The sequence below is a fragment of the Pempheris klunzingeri genome, chromosome 21, assembly GCF_042242105.1.
Source record: "Pempheris klunzingeri isolate RE-2024b chromosome 21, fPemKlu1.hap1, whole genome shotgun sequence".
Taxonomy (NCBI): domain Eukaryota; kingdom Metazoa; phylum Chordata; class Actinopteri; order Acropomatiformes; family Pempheridae; genus Pempheris; species Pempheris klunzingeri.
The window spans coordinates 20,837,858-20,857,741 of record NC_092032.1 but is presented as its reverse complement, the minus strand read 5'-3'; the positions used below and the strand labels follow the sequence as shown (position 1 = coordinate 20,857,741).

The following is a 19,884-nucleotide window of genomic DNA, read 5'->3' as shown; positions in this document are numbered from 1 at the left end:
AGCTTTTATGGTGACTAAAATGCAGAAAAGCTCAAATGAAAATGTGCATGTAACTTTATCTTAAAGTTGGTTTTGTTTGTACATATTTCAGCAGTCATGGAAAACTCCACAGAGGAGCAGCGTGAAGATATAACTGAGGAGGAGTCGAAGCTAACAGAGGAGAAAACGCACAATAACCTCAAAGGTACGTTCAGAACTTCATTCAAAATTTGATGTATTTTAGCCGGAGAAAAAAGGAGCGCAATCACAACCTGAAATTTCACGATGCAGCGATCAACGGAGTGATGGAGGAGTCGGCGAGCGGAGGAGAGAAGCTACAGAACGGAGACCGAGGAGGAGGTGGAGGAGGAGGAGGAGGAGGTGGAGGAGGTATCATGGGAGCTGAAGGTGGAGGAGACCTGTCCTCCATCAACGCCATGATGTCAGCAGTGATGTCAGCAGCAGGGACCATCAACGGCGGAGACGGCGAAGGAGGGAGTGGAGTCACCTCAGCCAACTCCTCCGCCGGGCCCTCCCCGAGGTGAATACTGACTATTTAAAGGATCATACCGCTGGTTTTTGCTGTCTTCAAACGCACCAGACTCCATTCACAAAAGCACTAATTTTACCTGGTACACTGGTGACACTTTGTTCCTCTCTGCTTTAAGCCCCTCCCCCAGTAAGTCGCTCACGGCCGCCATGAGAGCCCCGCCCAGCCGCAACGCTCGCCGCAACCAGGTACACACACACACACACACACACACACACACACACACACACACACACACACATCTATGATGACGCCTTACCCTCCTCAAGACGCACCACGTTCACGCTCTCCTCTCTTCTTCTCCTCTCGTCATTGTGATACATTTTGCCTCTCATCCCCCATCATGCACTGCTGCATTCCATGCCGCATCATCACTTCCTGTGGCTGAAACAGGAAAAAGGAAGTAGTGCTTCACTGGCTGTTTGAGTGTGTGTGTGTGTGTGTGTGTGTGTGTGTGTGTGTGTGTGTGTGTGTGTGTGTGTGTGTGTGTGTGTGTGTGTGTGTGTGTGTGTGTGTGTGTGTGTGTGTGTGTGTGTGTGTGTGTGTGTGTGTGTGTGTGTGTGTGTGTGTGTGTGTGTGTGTGTGTGTGTCAGGTCTGGGATGATTCAGGTGATTTTCATTAAAAAAAACACACACACATTTTTAACATGCTTTTGTTGGGGACTATTTTCAGCAGTGGACGAATTCACGTGTGTCTGTAGTGAGTGTGTGTTTGGTGCATCCGGACAGTGTGTGTGTGTGTGACTGAGTCAGAGCAAACTACAGCATGTGTGTGTTCGTATTGATCAGTGTCTCAGTGTTGTTAGAGGATCATGAACACAGGAACATAAGATGTGACCTGTTTTTTTTTTTTTATCCAGGACACCAAAGACAGCTCAGCTTTCATCTGTCCGCTGTGTGACAAAGACTGTCAGACCCAACACCAGCTCACCATGCACATCAGACAGGTAAACACCACTACTACCACTACTACTACTACTACTACTACTGCAGAGAAACAGAGGTTTGGACACATTTTACAGGATACTCCAGTATTTCTACATTTGCACAAACGTCTTCTGAAAGCACACCAGACTCCATTGACAAAACTGGGAATTTTGCCTCATAAAACATCAGAGTTGCTGGTCTACTGCTGGCTCTATCAGTTAGTTTGTTTGTGTTGTTTTGTGTTACAACAACTATTGTGGTGAATCTGAAGTAAACCTTTAAAACACCACAAAGTCACACATTAACAAAAACAAACTAGAGTAGACCAGCAACTCTGATGTTTTATGAGCTAAAACCCCTGTTTTAGTGAATGTAGTCTGGTGTGTGTGCTGTTTGTGGTTAAACCAAAAGGATCTTCCAGGTCTCTCTCTGTAGGGATCCTTTCCATGATGCTGTCACACACTTAGAATAACACTCTGAGCCTGTCAGTGGATCAAACAAGCTCTTTTAGTGGACCTACTGTGATCAGGTGCAGTTGTCCCAAAGGATCACGTTGCAGCCATTGCAGCCCGTTTGGTGTCTGCTGGCTGAGGTGATCTACTGGACCAGTTCCAACACTTTCTTGCCAAACTTCTCCTTTAACTAAATCAGGCACAAACTGCTTTGTACTGTGTGACGAACGTGATGATGAGTGAATGTGAAGTGTTAGCACTGTTGTGGCTACTAGTAGCAGCAGTAGTCTGTGGTTGTCGGCGTGCGCTGACGTATGTACGGACCTTCGCCTCCGCAGCACAACGCAGACACCGGAGCGACGGACCACTCCTGCAGCATCTGTGGGAAGTGCCTGAGCTCGGCCTCGTCGCTCGACAGACACATGCTGGTCCACAGCGGCGAGAGACCCTACAAGTGTAACATCTGCGGACAGACCTTCACCACCAACGGCAACATGCACCGGTACACACACACACACACACACACACACACACACACCGTGTAACTTCAGGCAGAGGAAGTTGGCGTTTAACCCGGTCCCCAGTCAACCGTGATGGGAGCACAAACTGGCCCTGTGTGTGTGTGTGTGTGTGTGTGTGTGGCGGGGGGGGGTTACACAGGAAGTGAGAAGACGACTTTAAACCATCCATCCCCATCACACACACACACACACACACACACACACACACACACACACACACACACACACACAGAACAACGCCCAGTCATTTATCAGTTAAGTCCAGCCTCCACCATCAGACTCAACGGTCCCTGCAGCAGTGTGTGTGTGTGTGTGTGTGTGTGTGTGTGTGTGTGTGTGTGTGTGTGTGTGTGTGTGTGTGTGTGTGTGTGTGTGTGCGCGCGCGCGCTATGAACCTCCATGTTAATGAATGTCTGACCTTCATCAACCTCGGCTGGGTGTGTATGACCTCACATTTTCAAAACAGACAAACCAGTCAGAGGTGAGATCCAACAGAGAAGAAAACTCTTAAAACCTGCTGTTTTTGAATGGACTTTAGTTTTGTTTTAGTTTAAACACTAATTTCATCGTCTTGTAACACCTAAAAGCGACCTGAGTGGAAACACCAGAAATCTTCTAAATAAGAAAAATGGAAAAACACCATTGAATATGTAGTTGAGTTTGAGTTGCAACTAACAGATATCACCGTGAAACTCCTCCAGCTGATCATGTTAATAAAATGTTAATAGAGCCAAACCCCAGTGTAAAAACCTTCAGATTAAAGGGCAGAATAAAACTGGAGAGTTTGGTGCAGCTGAAGTGGAGATGAAGTGAGAAAAAAAACTCATTTAGAGAAAACGGCTTTTAAAGATGTGAATTTAGGAGAAAGTGAAGTAAAATAAACACCTAAATGTGGATGTTTTCTTTCCACTAGTCTGAAAGGAGACGTGTTAAGGAAGCAGAATAGCCCAAAAGAAGCCAGATTTTTGCCTGTGGTGTGTTTCCTTAAGAGGATGGAGAAGAATATACTTGAATTTGAATGAACTCTGTAAAAAATGCTTGTTTTTATAATGTAGTCTGGTGTTAGATCAACACAATCACTCATCATATTTGTTTGTGTATACACTGATCTCAGTGGGTGTAAAGGAATATTGTAAACTTTATTTTTCTCAATATATTGTGGTGATGAGGGCTTTCTAGAGTCTGGAAATCTCTTGGTTTAGATGCCTTGAAAGTGCTTGAAAACTTGAATTTTTACTCCCAAAAAGCAGTTTGAACCTTGAGAACAGTTTGTGTGCAGCTACAACTCAGAACTTCCTCCAGTTTTTTTTCATAATAAAGCACAAACGCATCATTAGTCACACAGTGTGCTCAGCTGTGCTCCTGTAGTTCACCTGTATTTTTCCCTGCAGAATTACACTAAAAAAAACACGTTTTTAAAGTCTGAGCTGCCGCTACCCAAAATAAGGAGGCACTTCCTGCTCAGCCTTTTCAACATAAAAGTCAGAAGAAATGATGCTCTGATTCGGGGTGCTTTTAAAAAGATCTCCGCTAAAGGGCTGTTGGTTCTGGAGCTTTCAGCTGTATCACTCAACCTTCTTTAGAAGATGATTTTTACGATTTTACTAAATTTAAAAAATTACTTTAAGCAAGTATTTCTGGAAAAGTTTGAGATTAGCCAAAACATCTCTACTCAAGTGTTTCTGGAGCTTTCCACCATATTACCTGGCCTTCATCCTTAGATTAAGTTTGTGATTTGATTAAAGAAGTTTGGTTTATGAAAATATTTCTTCTGGAGAGTCAAAGTCAGCAAGTATTTACAGTTGATCCAGACGAAGGGACGGTCTCAACTCAAGGTCAACTTTCTCTGCTTGTCCTGGAGCTTTTGATCGCAACACATTGTCTTCATCAGCACAAAAATATCACGTATTGAAAAAGAAGTTCCCTCTAGAAAATCAGCTTATAGTAACGATGCATTTATGGTAGCAATTTAGATGTGATGATAAAAAGAGAGTGTTGACCTTGAAAAGTGCCTGGAGTGGCAGAAAAAGTAGATCCTGTGATGATGTGCAGTAAAATGTAGAGCTTTAGTGAAAGGTGCAGCGTGTTGATGTGTGTTTGGGACAAAAGGCCGAATGTTTTGTGCTTCCTCGGAGTCTGCTGCTCTCTCGGTGATGGTATGAGGAGATGTGGGCAGGAAGGAATGACTGTAGGCTGAGAGAGACGGACACAGAAATCTGTCAGATGTCACAGCTCCGTTTGTTTTTGTGCTCGCAGTGTTTTTCATCGTGGTTTCCTGCCCCTAACGTCTGCTAAAGAGGTTGTTACTGTGGTAGCAGTCCAGTGGAAAATATCAGCATCAGCGCTCACAGCATGAAGTATATTTGAAGAAGGCGTCAGAAACAAGATGTGATTTTTAAAGAGGAAATCAGTCAGGAGGCCAAAAACAAGGTTTAAAGAGACTTAAATACAAAACATTTGAAGTTTTGAGCTGTGAAAAGAAAAAGTTTAGTACCCATTTAAAATGAGAAGGAGATGAAGAGAGAGAGTCTGAAACTCCTGCGACAGATTAGTGGTCGTCAGGACGGTTGGATGGAAATCTGCCAGCTGTTCTGTTCCCAATAACACGGTGCTAGCTAGCTATAAAGAGCGAGCTAAAGCTAGTGGGTGCCAGGGTGATTGTCAGGGTGGTTGTCAGGGTGGTTGCCAAGGCGATTGCCAGGTTGGCCGTCAGGATGATTGTCGGGGCGGTTGTACGGAAATAATCTCCCAATTGATCTGATGTGTCCCAATAACACGGTGCTAGCTAACTATGAAGAGTGAGCTAAAGCTAGCTAGTTACCGGGTGGTTGTCGGGTAGTTGCTGAGCCGTTACCGGGAGTTTGCCGTGCAGCGGCGTGGAAAGGCCTTAACTGTGTGCTGTGTGATGCTGAGCAGGTCACATATGGTGAGTTTTCCCACCGTGTTCCCGTAAAGCCGCTGATTCAGTTTCTCTTTGCTACTGAAAGAACAGACATTTTACTGAACTGGCTCCAAAGTGGAGCCGCCGGTTGGAACGCACCCCGAAGCCCGCGGCAGCTGCTTCATGTCCTGGTCTCACCTGCAGCAGCCTGAAGCCGGCGGTCCGGTTTGGCGACTCTCTCTCTCTGTCTCTCTCTCTCTCTCTCTGCTGAAAGACGAGGCGAAGTCTCGGGGCCTCCTGCAGGCTGCAGACGATCAGGATGCTGATTCCCATCAACACGCCCTGGAAACGGTTGCGTCACTTTCTCAGAGTCCTGCGAGTGTTTTAACACAAAACAACAAAAAAAAAGTCCTGCGCCTCTTTTTTTTTTTTTCACATGCAGTGTTCATTTACGAGGCAGACGTAGAGAGAAGAAGAGGGAAGGGAGGGAAGCGGGAATGTCGCTGCTGCTGCTGTAGGGGGAAAAAAAAGGAGGCCTGTGTGGATGGAGAGTGGAAAAGAGAAGCAGAGGGAGGAGGGAGGGAGAGGAGGAATCCATTTTGCAGCAGAGCATCCTTTGAAATGTGAAACATGAGATTTTCCTACTCGTCTTCAAACGGGGGAGAGAGGGGGGGGGGGGGGGGAGGGAGGGACGAAGAGAAGGAAAGAGATTCAGAAGAGAGTCGGATGAAAGCGATGGATGGAAAGACGGAGGGAAACCTGAGGATCTGACTCGCCGTGTGATGAATTCCCACCCAGATTTGGCAAAATCTGAAATTGTTTTGTTGCCAATTAAAAAGACAAATTTAGAGAAATTGAGTATTTTGAAAAAAAAGGTCCCAAAACGTGTGACGCAGCAGCAGAACAGAGGAGGAAGAAACGGGAGGCAGGAAATAAGAATCTGCTGCAGATGAACGGGGAATCCATTTTCCCTGAAATGTGGAACTAGTTTCGCCACTCAGATGTCAGATTTCCATTTTCTTTTTTTATAGTTTGTTAGTTTGTGTCGACCACAGAGCATCACACACACCCCTTCCCTTACTCCTTCACAATAAAAGCCCCCAGATCTACACAATGCTTTACCAGCAAAACCATAAATTCACACAGAACTTTTTGCTATAAGGCTTAAAAAATAACTGTTATAACCTCCATCCATTTGGAACTTTAAACTTTTCTACTCTTTACTCAAGTATGTTTTTTTAGCCACTAATCGTTTAAACTACTCTGCTCTACATGACGGACTGACGCCGCTGCTCCACCGGGCAAGGCTGCGTTTTGTTCTGGCTGTGGTCCGATTCTGGTTCAGCTTTGGTTCGGATCTGTTCTGGCTGTATGCTCTGCTCCGGTTCTCTTTGGTCTCTGGTTCGGCTGTGATTCAGCTCTGTTTCGGCTGTGGTCCGGCTCTGTTCTGGCTCTGTTTCGGCTGTGGTCCGGCTCTGTTCTGGCTCTGTTTCGGCTGTGGTCTGGCTTTGTTCCGGCTCTGTTCCGCCTGTGGTCCGGCTGTGGTCCGGCTCTGTTCCGCCTGTGGTCCGGCTGTGGTCCAGCTCTGTTCCAGCTGTGGTCTGGTTCTGTTTCGGCTGTGGTCCGGCTCTGTTCTGGCTCTGTTTCGGCTGTGGTCCGGCTCTGTTCTGGCTCTGTTTCGGCTGTGGTCTGGCTTTGTTCCGGCTCTGTTCCGCCTGTGGTCCGGCTCTGTTCCGCCTGTGGTCCGGCTGTGGTCCAGCTCTGTTCCAGCTGTGGTCTGGTTCTGTTTCGGCTGTGGTCTGGTTCTGTTTCGGCTGTGGTCCGGTTCTGTTCTGGCTGTGGTCCGGCTGTGGTCCAGCTCTGTTCCGGCTGTGGTCCGGCTCTGTTCTGGCTGTGGTCTGGCTCTTTTCCGGCTGTGGTCCGGTTCTGTTCTGGCTGTGGTCCGGCTCTGTTCTGGCTCTGTTTCGGCTGTGGTCCGGCTCTGTTCTGGCTGTGGTCCGGCTCTGTTCTGGCTCTGTTTCGGCTGTGGTCCGGTTCTGTTCTGGCTGTGGTCCGGCTCCGTTCTGGCTGTGGTCCGGCTCTGTTCCAGCTGTGGTCTGGCTCTGTTTCGGCTGTGGTCCGGCTCTGTTTTGGCTGTGGTCTGGCTCTGTTTCGGCTGTGGTCCGGCTCTGTTTTGGCTCTGTTCCGCCTGTGGTCCGGCTGTGGTCCAGCTCTGTTCCAGCTGTGGTCTGGCTCTGTTTCGGCTGTGGTCCGGCTCTGTTTTGGCTGTGGTCTGGCTCTGTTTCGGCTGTGGTCCGGCTCTGTTTTGGCTCTGTTTCGGCTGTGGTCCGGCTCTGTTCCGGCTGTGGTCCGGCTCTGTTCTGGCTGTGGTCCGGCTCTGTTCTGGCTCTGTTTCGGCTGTGGTCCGGCTCTGTTTTGGCTCTGTTTCGGCTGTGGTCCGGCTCTGTTCTCCTTGAGTTGTTTCCCTCCATTAAAGCACGAAGAAGTTCAGTTGGTTGGTAGAAATATTGCCGAATCTTAAATGTGTCTCATGTCGTAACCTCTTGTGTTCCTGAAGTTTCTGAATCCTCAAATTTTTTGATTATTTCCAGATTTATATGAAACTATTAAAGATTTACAGCGAGCTCTCAGACTCTCGGACCTGCTGATTCCTTCGTTAAGTTTGACAGAAAAAATGGTTTTATTAAAAAGTAAAAAACAATAAAGTAGTTTGGTTTAATTTCCTGAGAAGTTTGGCATTAATTAAAAGTAAAAACAGAATTTCTAATATCTAATATTTTAATTTAAAAAGAAACTCCTATGTTCCCTTTTAATTAATTCCAGAATTACTTTAATCTTATTTGGAGTGTGGTTTTAGTTAAACTTGGTCCAGGTTTTGCGAGACCAGAGGCAGCATCACATGTCGACCCTCCGTCTGCTCGGCTGTGAGGGCCGCCGGGCCTGGTTGCCGCGGCGACGTATCCCAGCATACTATTATGGGCTGGCAGCGGCCGCCGCACGTCTGAGCCGAGCAGAGAAGAAGAGAAAAGTTCAGTTCATCCCTCTGCCCTCGATCCTCCGTCACTTCCTCCTCTCCTTTCCTTCCTACCTTCCTTTCCTTCCTTCCATCCTTCCTCCATCCTCTCCCTCCTACCTTCCTTTCCTTCCTTCCTTCCTCCCTCCTCTTCCTCTTTCCTCCCCCCTGAGGGTAAAAGTTAAACCTGTTAGAGTGAAAACTGGCTCAACAGCGCCCCTGTGGTGATGTAGAGGAACTGCAGGCAGGAGGAAGGTCACAGTACTGCATTGTGTTGTATTTGTACTGCTGTCAGTAGTACTACTGTAGTACTACCTTCCATCAGACTCCAGAAGTTAATACAGTTCACAAACTACTAATACAAATACTACTACTACTACAAATACTACTAAAGCAAATACTATTACTACTACTACCACAAATACTGTTACTACTACTACAAATAATACAACTGAAAATACAACTATTACTACTATAAATACTACTAATCCAAATACTACTACTTCAACTACAAATACTGTTACTGCTATTACTACAAGTACTGTCATTACTACGTCTGTGTGTGTGTGTGTGTGTGTGTGTGTGTGTATGTACTTATATGTTGAATATAGCAGCACACACACACACACACACACACACTGTGTCTCTGCTGACTCTGCGTGTTTCCTGCTCTCTGATTGGTCGGTTCAGGAGTCACAGTGAAACTTTGCTCTCTGGTTGCCCCGCCCCCTCTGCTTCCCTCCTCTCACCTGATTGGTTAATAAACCACTTCCTGTCAGCTGGTCCCAGACCTGCTGACTCTGTCAGGACCTCTTATGGGCGTCCAGCCTGCTGCCTGTGGGGTCCTATTAATAGATGATCCAATCCCACCTCCTCCTCCCCTGCTCCCTCACCTCCTACGTCTCCTCCCTCCTTGATTCTTCTTCTCTTGTTTCTCCTCACATCCTCTTCTCCTTTCTTATTTCCTTCCTTCCTCCTTTCCTTCGTCTCCTCTCCTCCTCCTTTTCTTTATCTCTCCTCGTTTCCTCTGTCCTTTCCCTTCATCCCCTCTTTGCTCAACGTCTGGTCTCATCTCCTTGTTTCCTCTCCTCATCTTGACTCCTTTTCTTTGGTTCCCTTTCCTCATCTCCTTGTCACCACCTAGTGATGATAATAATAATAATAATAATAAAGTAAATTACATTATGAACATGAATAACTTTGCTGATCATTAATGAGCTCACTAACTAACCTCTGAGTCTTCGTCACTCTTCATCAGACATATGAAGATCCACGAGAAGGACCCCGCCAGCGGCCTGCTGCCCGTCAGCCCCCCCTCCCCCAACAAGCGCCGCCGTCCGTCCGTCAAGAGGAGGCAGGAGGAGGAGAGCGGCGAGGAGCCGCCCAGCAAGAAGGTAGAGACGCCTGCCAAGAGCGCCATGACATCAGCTGCGTGTAGAGATAGCGTAGTGACGTGTGTGTGTGTGTGTGTGTGTGTGTGTGTGTGTGTGTGTGGAGGTGGTGGAGGACGCAGCGTCAGAGGAGTCGGCGACGGTCCGAGGAGCCGAGGAGGAGCTGCTGCCCTGTCCCATCTGCTTCAAGACCTGCAGCTCCAGACTGGAGCTGGACGCACACATGGACACACACCCTGACACCACGCTGAGGTACACACACACACACACACACACACTCACACACCACGCTGAGGTACACACACACACACACACACACACACACACACACCCTGACACCATGCTGAGGTACACACACACACACACACACACACACACCACGCTGAGGTACACACACACACACACACACCCTGACACCATGCTGAGATACACACACACACACACACACCACGCTGAGGTACACACACACACACACCACGCTGAGGTACACACACACACACCACGCTGAGGTACACACACACACACACCACGCTGAGGTACACACACACACACACACACCCCCCGACACCACACTGAGGTACACACACACACATACACACACACACCACGCTGAGGTACGTCTTTATGCTAAGCTAAGATAAGCTAGGCTAGGCTAAGCTAACCAGCCTCATTATTTATTTAAAACACAGAGGAAGAGGAGGAAGAGGAGCAAAGCGGTAATTAAGAGGTAAAAAGATGGAGGGATGGATGGAAGGTAGAAAAAGAGAGAGAGACATAAGTCAGAGGGAGGGGGAGGAGGAGGAGGACGCCAGGCGTCATTACCATGACGACACCCCCCACACACACACACCCGTCCCAAAGAGGAGGAAAAACAGAGCGTCTGTCACCATGGCGACACACTCCCAACAAACCCACACACAAAGTTTGAAATGAGAAAAAAGAAACAAGTGAAGGAAAGAATAAAGGAAGGAAGTACGATAAGAGAAGGGAAGGAAGGAAGGAAGTGAAGACAAAGAAGGAAAGGGAGGAGGAGAAGTAAATAAATAAAAAGAGAGAGATGGAGGACTGAAAGAGGAGGAGAGCAGGCTGAGCTCGTTATGGAGTAAATCCACTAATCAGCCTGTAAGAGGATCGACGGGAGAGAGGGATGGAGGGATGGAGGGGGGGAGAGAGGGATGGAGGGGGGAGAGAGGGATGGAAGGGGAGAGAGAGGGATGGAGGGGGGAGAGAGGGATGGAGGGATGGAGGGGGGGAGAGAGGGATGGAGGGGGGAGAGAGGGATGGAGGGATGGAGGGGGGGAGAGAGGGATGGAGGGGGGAGAGAGGGATGGAGGGGAGAGAGAGGGATGGAAGGGGAGAGAGAGGGATGGAGGGGGAGAGAGGGATGGAAGGGGAGAGAGAGGTATGGAAGGATGGAGGGGGAGAGAGGGATGGAGGGGGAGAGAGAGGGATGGAGGGGGAGAGAGGGATGGAAGGGGAGAGAGAGGTATGGAAGGATGGAGGGGGAGAGAGGGATGGAGGGGGAGAGAGAGGGATGGAGGGGGAGAGAGGGATGGAAGGGGAGAGAAGGAGAGAAGAATGGGGGAGAGAGAGGGATGGAGGGGGAGAGAGGGATGGAAGGGGAGAGAAGGAGAGAAGAATGGGGGAGAGAGAGGGATGCAGTGATGGAGGGGGAGAGAGAAGGAGGGATGAAGAACTGTATCAGTTCAGCTTCATTCTTTATTGTTTATCATAACACACCTCAGTCTGTGACTGTCAGCGGCCGTGTTGCATTGTGGGTAATGAACGATGTAAACATGAAGAACAAATGAGTGAGGAAGGAAGGAAGTTAAGCAAAGGAAGGAAGGAAAGATACACGGAGGGTAAATCTCTGGACTTTAGCCAACCTCTGTGGGATTAGCCTCCACACACACACACACACACACACACACACACACACACACACACACACACTGGGGTGTGAGCAAAGATGGAGGGATGAAGGAAGGAGGAGGAGTGATGGAGACAGAGGGAGGTGGAGAGCTCAACAAGTGCTGGTCCACATATGGTCCCCCCCCCCCCCCCCAAAAAAAATCCTCTGACGACGTGTCCGAGGGGATTACACACACACACACACACACACACACACACACACACACACACACACACACACACACACACACACACACACTCACACTGTGTGATAAGAGTGTGTGACTGCAGCAGACACTGAGCAGCTGTCAGCGCTTAACAAGAGCAGGACCAGGGGTTAACACACACACACACACACACACACACACACACACACACACACACACACACACACACACACACACACACACACACACACACACACTCACCTATAACACACACACACACACACACACACACACATACTCACTCACCTATAACACACACACACACACACACACACTCACCTATAACACACACACACACACACACTCACCTATAACACACACACACACACACACACACACACACACTCACCTATAACACACACACACACACACTCACCTATAACAGACACACACACACACTCACCTATAACAGACACACACACACACACACTCACCTATCACACACACACACTCACCTATAACACACACACACACACACACTCACCTATAACACACACACACACACACTCACCTATAACAGACACACACGCACACACACTCACCTATAACACACACACACACACACACACACACACACTCACCTATCACACACACACACTCACCTATAACAGACACACACACACACACACTCACCTATCACACACACACACTCACCTATAACACACACACACACACACACTCACCTATAACAGACACACACGCACACACACTCACCTATAACACACACACACACACACACACACACACTCACCTATCACACACACACACTCACCTATAACAGACACACACACACTCACCTATAACACACACACACACACACTCACCTATAACAGACACACACACACTCACCTATAACACACACACACACACACACTCACCTATAACACACACACACACACACACTCACCTATAACACACACACACACACACACTCACCTATAACAGACACACACACACTCACCTATAACACACACACACACACTCACCTATAACACACACACACACACACACTCACCTATCACACACACACACTCACCTATAACAGACACACACACACTCACCTATAACACACACACACACACACTCACCTATAACACACACACACACACACACCTATAACACACACACACACACACTCACCTATAACACACACACACACACACACTCACCTATAACACACACACACACACACACTCACCTATAACACACACACACACACACACACACACACACTCACCTATAACACACACACACACACACACACACTCACCTATAACACACACACTCACCTATAACACACACACTCACCTATAACAGACACACACACACACACACACACACTCACCTATAACACACACACACACACACTCACCTATAACACACACACACACACACACACACACACACACACACACACACCTATAACACACACACACACACACACACACACACACACACACACACTCACCTATAACACACACACACACACACACACACACTCACCTATAACACACACACACACACACACACACACACACTCACCTATAACACACACACACACACACACACACACTCACCTATAACACACACACACACACACTCACCTATAACACACACACACACACACTCACCTATAACACACACACACACACACTCACCTATAACACACACACACACACACACTCACCTATAACACACACACACACACACTCACCTATAACACACACACACACACACACACACACTCACCTATAACACACACACACACACACACACACACACACACACACTCACCTATAACACACACACTCACCTATAACAGACACACACACACACACACACACACTCACCTATAACACACACACACACACACACACACACTCACCTATAACACACACACACACACACACACACACACACTCACCTATAACACACACACTCACCTATAACACACACACACACACACACACACTCACCTATAACACACACACACACACACACACACACACACACACTCACCTATAACACACACACACACACACACACACACACACACACTCACCTATAACACACACACACACACACACACTCACCTATAACACACACGCTCTCAGACGAGTTCGACGTCTTTGATTTATTGATAAAATGAGTCGCCATCAAAATGTTAGAAAAATCTTTTTTTGTCGAACCAACAGTTAAAACCTCAGATATCCAGTTTCTAATCTGGTGTTTTGGCGTGTTGCCGTGACGGCGTGTCTGCAGGTGTGACCTCTGCTGCCTGTCGTTCCGGACGCACCGCGGCCTGTTGCGTCACAACGCCGGCGTTCACAAGCTCCTCCCCCAGGACCCGAGCGGCCGCCCCTTCATCCAGAACAACCCCTCCATCCCCACCGGCTTCAACGACCTGGCCTTCATCGACTTCTCCTGCAAGAAGTTCGCTCACATCGCACAGGTAGCGCCGCGCGCCGCTTTAAAGGGCCACGCCGCTGTTTATACTCGGCTCCCCGTTAAATCGCTGCTTTTCCCTTCCAGGTCTGGTGCGAGACAAACCTTCGCCGCTGCATCAGTAAGTTCCACCGCTTCGTCTGCGACTCATGCGACAAAGCCTTCCCCCTCCGCTCTGCCCTGGACCTCCATAAAACCACCTCCCACCCCGAAAAACCCCCGACCGCCGCCGCCAACAACGCCGCCGCCGCCCAGGAAGCTGAGATCAAGGCGGATGACGGAGCAGCAGAAAACGGCGGTGAGAACGACGGTCAGGAGGGTGAGAAAGACGTCGTGCCCTCTGAGCAGGCAAGGTTCTTGGAGGGCCTGGGCCTTCAGCACATCTCTAAGGTAAGATTTCAAAATAAAATGCATCTGTATGGTAAGATTTCAAAGTAAAATGCATCTTCCTGGTTAAATGGATCTAAAATAAAAACTGTAACAGACAGAAGATGAATTCTTTCTGCAGCTGAAAGCTCAGACTTCAGACTGGATGTTGAACGCCGAGTTGCAAGTTGTTTTCTCTCTGATTCTGGTTTAGTGACTTCTGGAACCTTCTAGCTGAGGTTGGACACATTTTAGGGACATGAAGAAGAAGAAGGTCCTCCAAGAAACGACGTCACCAGAAGAAGAATCACCACCTCTCTCTCTGTCTCTCTCAGGTGAAGGCTGGTCCCACGGACGATGAGATCCATCAGGCCCACCTGGACAGCATCAAGGTGATTCACGTGGAGCCGCCGTCCTCCAGTCTCCCCCAGGAGCCGGCCTCCGCCTACCTGTCCGGAGGTCTGGGGCTGACTGTGGGTCTGGGCGTCGGCGGTCTGGCGGCCCTCAGCATCCCGCTGCTGGAGGCGTCGGGCTCGGCCTCCGCCCTGCAGGGCCTCTCCCAGAGAGACGCCCTCAGCCTGCTCTCCCTGCAGCCCTTCCAGACCGGCTTCCTCCTGCAGCCCGACGGCAGCGCCGCAACCGGGAGCGCCGCCTCTTCGGGGGTCAAACCCGGGGAGGCGGGTGGAGCCGGGCTCATGGAGCTGGCAGACATCCAGCAGATCCTCAAAGTGGCGAGTGCAGCGCCGAATCAGATGGGGCTGACCCTCCCACCTCTGGCCAAAGCTCCGGGATTTGCTGGAGGTCAAGGTGGGTGTCAATCAATCAATCAATCAATCAATCAATCTGTTTTGTAATGACTTAGTGTGTAAACCTGATGACTTCCTGCTCCTCCAGGTCAAGTCCAGGGTCAGAAGGCGATGCCTCCGTTGAAGCCCAAACCTCCCATCACCCCTCGCTCCAGCCTCACGGCGACGACTCCTCCCCCCCTCCAGAGCTCCCAGCAGGCCTCACTGGGCTGCATCAGCCCCAGCCTGCCGCCTCCCACCCCCACTCTCTTCAAAACACCCTCCTCGTCCTCTTCATCCTCGTCAGCTGGTAACGGCGGGCAGCTGGACGCAGAGTGTATGGGCGACGCTCTCACGCCTTTGTCTGATTCGCCGCCGGCCGCCTCCACAGCGGTTCACGAGGAGGCGGGGCTCAGCGGGAGAAAGCCAGGAACCAAAGGGGGGAGCAACGCCAGCTCGGCTAAAGGCTCGTACCCGTGCCGATTCTGCGACCAAGTATTCGCCTTCTCCGGCGTCCTGCAGGCTCACATGCGCTTCCACCTCGGCATCCTTCCCCACCAGTGCAACATCTGCGACTACGTGGCGCCGGACAAAGCGACGCTGATCCGACACCTGCGGACACACAGCGGCGAGCGGCCCTACGTCTGCCGGGTCTGCCATTATCCTTTCACTGTCAAGGCAAACTGCGAGCGCCACCTCAGGAAGAAGCACGCCAAGACCTCGAGGAAGGACATCGAGAAAAACATCAAGTACGTCACCTCCACCACCACGGCGAACATCGCCGCGGCCATCACCGCCGCGACGACCACCACCACCCAGGACACGGAGACGGGCTGCGCCGGAGCCGAGACCACTTGCCGGTTTTGCGGCGAGGACCTGAAGACGTACCGGGCGCTGCAGATCCACCTGCGCACGCACAACGGCTGCCAGAGGAAACCGTTCGAGTGTCGGCGCTGCGGCGCTGCATTCCTCGCCAAACGAAACTGCATCCACCACCTGCTCAAGCAGCACCCCGAGGTGCAGGAGCGGGAGATCGAAGAGCATATCGCCACGCTTCTGCCCGCCGCCGTGCCTGTCGCCACCGTCGCCTCTGCCCGCGCTGCCCCGGTGAACCAGATGGTGCTGAACGGCATCAGTCAGCCTCCGATTCAAGCGGTGAAGGTGGAGGAGCTGGCGAACGTGATTTATCCTACAGAACTGGACCAGCCGCTGGATTTCTCCGCCAAAGGTCGTGGCGCCGGCGGCCAGGCGGGGTCTCCTGGGGTCAAACTGGAGAGCGTCTCCCCCAGCTTCGACTGCTCCGTCCTGGACCAGCCCATCGATCTGTCCATCCCCAGCAAGAGGCAGAAGAGGGAGGCAACGAGCGCCGCGGAGAAGCGCGAGATTAAGACGGAGCAGAGCTCCGGCGGCATCGCGGAGCAGCAGCACGCCATTGCTCTGTCCAAGGAGGAGAAGACGGCGAGCGCCCTGCCTCCTCTGCACCCCCACCCCCAGCTCGGCTGCTACCAGCTCCCCCCTGGATCCACCCCGCCGCCCGCCTCCCTCCCCAACTCTGCACGAGCTCAGCGCCTCAAACCCCTGCTCCCCAAGCCGGCGTCCTCCACCTCCACCTCCTCCTCCGCCCTGAACGAACTCCCTCCTCTGGCCTCCATCGCTCAGATCATCCACTCCGTCTCCAGAGCTCCAGACCTGCTGAAGAGAGGAGACTCCACCGCCGCCGCCGCCCTGGAGGGAAAACCCCAGACGGCCGTCGCCTCGCCTCAGGCCGACTCCGGTGCCGACGCCCCCGGACCCTCCGCCGCTCTGGAGCCTCAGAGCGACGACACGTCTGAAGGATCCTCCAGGTGTGTGAGCGTCATCGGGAGCCTCAATAATCATTAAAATAGTAAAAGAAATGTTTTTGTCCAAATCATTAATTAATCACTAACATCCATATTGAATTCCTCACTCGTGTCGTCCAGTGACATCTCTTCAACACTTTGTTGCTAAGAGACGAGCACTTTTGGTATTGATCAGTTAAAGTGATTTGTAAGGAATCAAACGTGAACTCATTCATTGTGTCGTATTGATCGGCAGTTAAAGGCTCAAGCGCACAACTTTTAAAGAAACGACCACATCGAGCGCTTTCATAAAGGTTAAAGTTCGATATTTTGTCAAAATGGCCGCCATTATTATTATTATTATTATTATTATTATTGATATTACTTCACGGCTTCATGCTGAAGAAACCAACAATTTAACACAAAATATTGACTTTTTATTATATTTTATAAACAATATGATTGATTGATTATTTTCACGTCAGTGTGCAGAAACACCTGAATTACAGCTGCACTGATTTCATTACTTTTCATTTTATTACAAAATATTCTGCCTTGAAATTAATCTGTAATAATCTTTCTAAAGAAAGTTTTTCAGTTGTCAGCCAAAAGAAATCTAAAGTAAAGATGGAGAACATTTTACGAAAAAGAACCAAACAAGTCAGTTTCTCACAAAACAGACGGTTTGTGTCTTTATTCTTCACACCGTAAAAGGAAAGATGACGTATGTAGGTGTTCAGACCAGATTGGCTTCTGCTTCTGCTTCTTAACTTGCTTCTGGCCCCGTCGACCCCGGCGGCGCTGTGGTGTTTTCAGCCGCTAGGTGGCGCCAAAGTACAGAAAATAAGCTGCGTTTGTGCTGCTCTGCTCCCAGAAAGCGGTCCAGGAAGAAGCCCGCCGGCCTGGCGGTGAAGGAAAAGGCCGTCATGGGCCGCGGCAGCATCGACCTGGAGTCCAGCGGCGAGTTCGCCAGCGTGGAGAAGATGCTCGCCACCACTGACGCCAACAAGTTCAGCACCTACCTGCAGACGGGCGCGGCGGACCTGGGAGGAAAGAGAGGTAAGAGGGAGAGGTTTGAAACACTCGGAGTGGACGGTCGGAGGGGCGTTCAGGCCTAATTTTAGAAACCCTCCCTGTGGACAGACGTGGACAGAGCAGGAGGAGGGGAGGACAAGGAGGGAGGAGCAAGGGAGGAGGAGAAGCCGGCGGCGGCAGCGGCGGCGCCTCAGTCCAAAGGAAAGAAGAACGCCTACTCCAACTCTGTCCAGAAGATGACCTGCCCCTTCTGCCCCCGAGTGTTCCCCTGGGCCAGCTCTCTGCAGAGACACATGCTGACACACACCGGTAACCACACACACACACACACACACACACACACACACACAGCATACAGGTGGTTTATTTACTCATTTAGGTCGTCGGCTCGTTAAATGTTGAGCCGAAAAGTGACACAAAGCCTCATTTTACTGAGCAGCTGCAGTTGGGGACAACCGTCATCTCTAAAGAGTCTCTACTCACATTAACTGCTAATTATTAGGAGAATTTCTATGGAGTTTGGTTTTTATCATGTTAAATGTGAATCAGTCAAACAGGCCAAGTACATTTTGCTTTGGTACTTTTACATAAGTAACCTTTTGAATGCTGGACTTTTACTTGTAATGGAGTACTTTTACATGTTTTACTGGTACTTTTACTCCGAGGATCAGAGCACTAAATTAGCCGAAAAGTGACAGAAAGCCACATTTTACTAAATAGCTTAAGTTACCGACCAACATTGTCTATTTAGAGACTCTTATCATGTTAGATGTTAATTATAGGGAAAATTTCAATGGAGTTTGGTCCCATTTTTAGTTTGTTAAATGTTAAAAATGCACGTCCCTTCTCTTGTCTTTGTTTTTATTGGTCACAATGTCACATTCAATAATTTATCACTCAAACAGGCCAAACACTTCATTATTTAAGTATATTTTGCTGATGATACTTTGGTACTTTTATGTAAATAATGTTTTGAATGCAGGACTTTTACGTGTTTTACTGGTACTTTTCCTCAGAGGATCAGAGCACTAAATTGGCCGAAAAGTGACACAAAGCCATTTTTTACTGGCTCGCTAAAGTTACTGACAAACATCGTCTCTTTAGAGTCTCTAAACACATTAACTGATAAATATTATGAGAATTTCTATGGAGTTTGGTCCTTTTACTACTAGGACTTTTACATGTTTTATTTCCTGTTCTCTAATGATTCACAGTAATATTTTGTCTTGTGTTGCATATTTCTTGTTGGAAAACTTGAACATATAAGTTTTATAAAGTTTTCAGTTTATAAAAACAGAATAAATAAATGCAGGTCGGATGTTCTTCTCCTCACCTGAGTCCTTCGTCTTCCCCTCAGGCCAAAAACCGTTCCCCTGTCCGAAGTGCGATGCCTTTTTCTCCACCAAGTCTAACTGTGAGCGCCACCTGCTGCGGAAACACGGCGTGACCCACCGGACGCTGCGGCGAAACGGCGCCCTCGCCAAGAAAGACGGAGACGAGGGTTCGCACGAGAGCGCAGGTCAGAAAACACAACGGATTTAAGCTGGAGGCAGAAATCCTTTCGTCTGTCATTTCGAACCT

The 19,884-nt window shown here is 49.3% G+C and overlaps 1 protein-coding gene across 1 annotated transcript in view; it reads left to right on the top strand.

The window, feature by feature from the left end:
* The window catches only part of rreb1a (ras responsive element binding protein 1a), a 69,104-nt gene that overhangs the window by 39,865 nt on the left and 9,355 nt on the right, over positions 1–19,884 (top strand). Inside the window, exons 2-15 of the mRNA XM_070852634.1 lie at positions 92–184; positions 271–520; positions 648–717; positions 1,390–1,476; positions 2,247–2,410; positions 9,582–9,717; positions 9,821–9,966; positions 14,115–14,304; positions 14,385–14,687; positions 14,999–15,470; positions 15,558–17,292; positions 18,143–18,327; positions 18,412–18,612; positions 19,661–19,822. Coding sequence (XP_070708735.1) covers positions 92–184; positions 271–520; positions 648–717; positions 1,390–1,476; positions 2,247–2,410; positions 9,582–9,717; positions 9,821–9,966; positions 14,115–14,304; positions 14,385–14,687; positions 14,999–15,470; positions 15,558–17,292; positions 18,143–18,327; positions 18,412–18,612; positions 19,661–19,822 — 4,194 coding nt within the window. The remainder of the gene's footprint in view (positions 1–91; positions 185–270; positions 521–647; positions 718–1,389; positions 1,477–2,246; positions 2,411–9,581; positions 9,718–9,820; positions 9,967–14,114; positions 14,305–14,384; positions 14,688–14,998; positions 15,471–15,557; positions 17,293–18,142; positions 18,328–18,411; positions 18,613–19,660; positions 19,823–19,884) is intronic.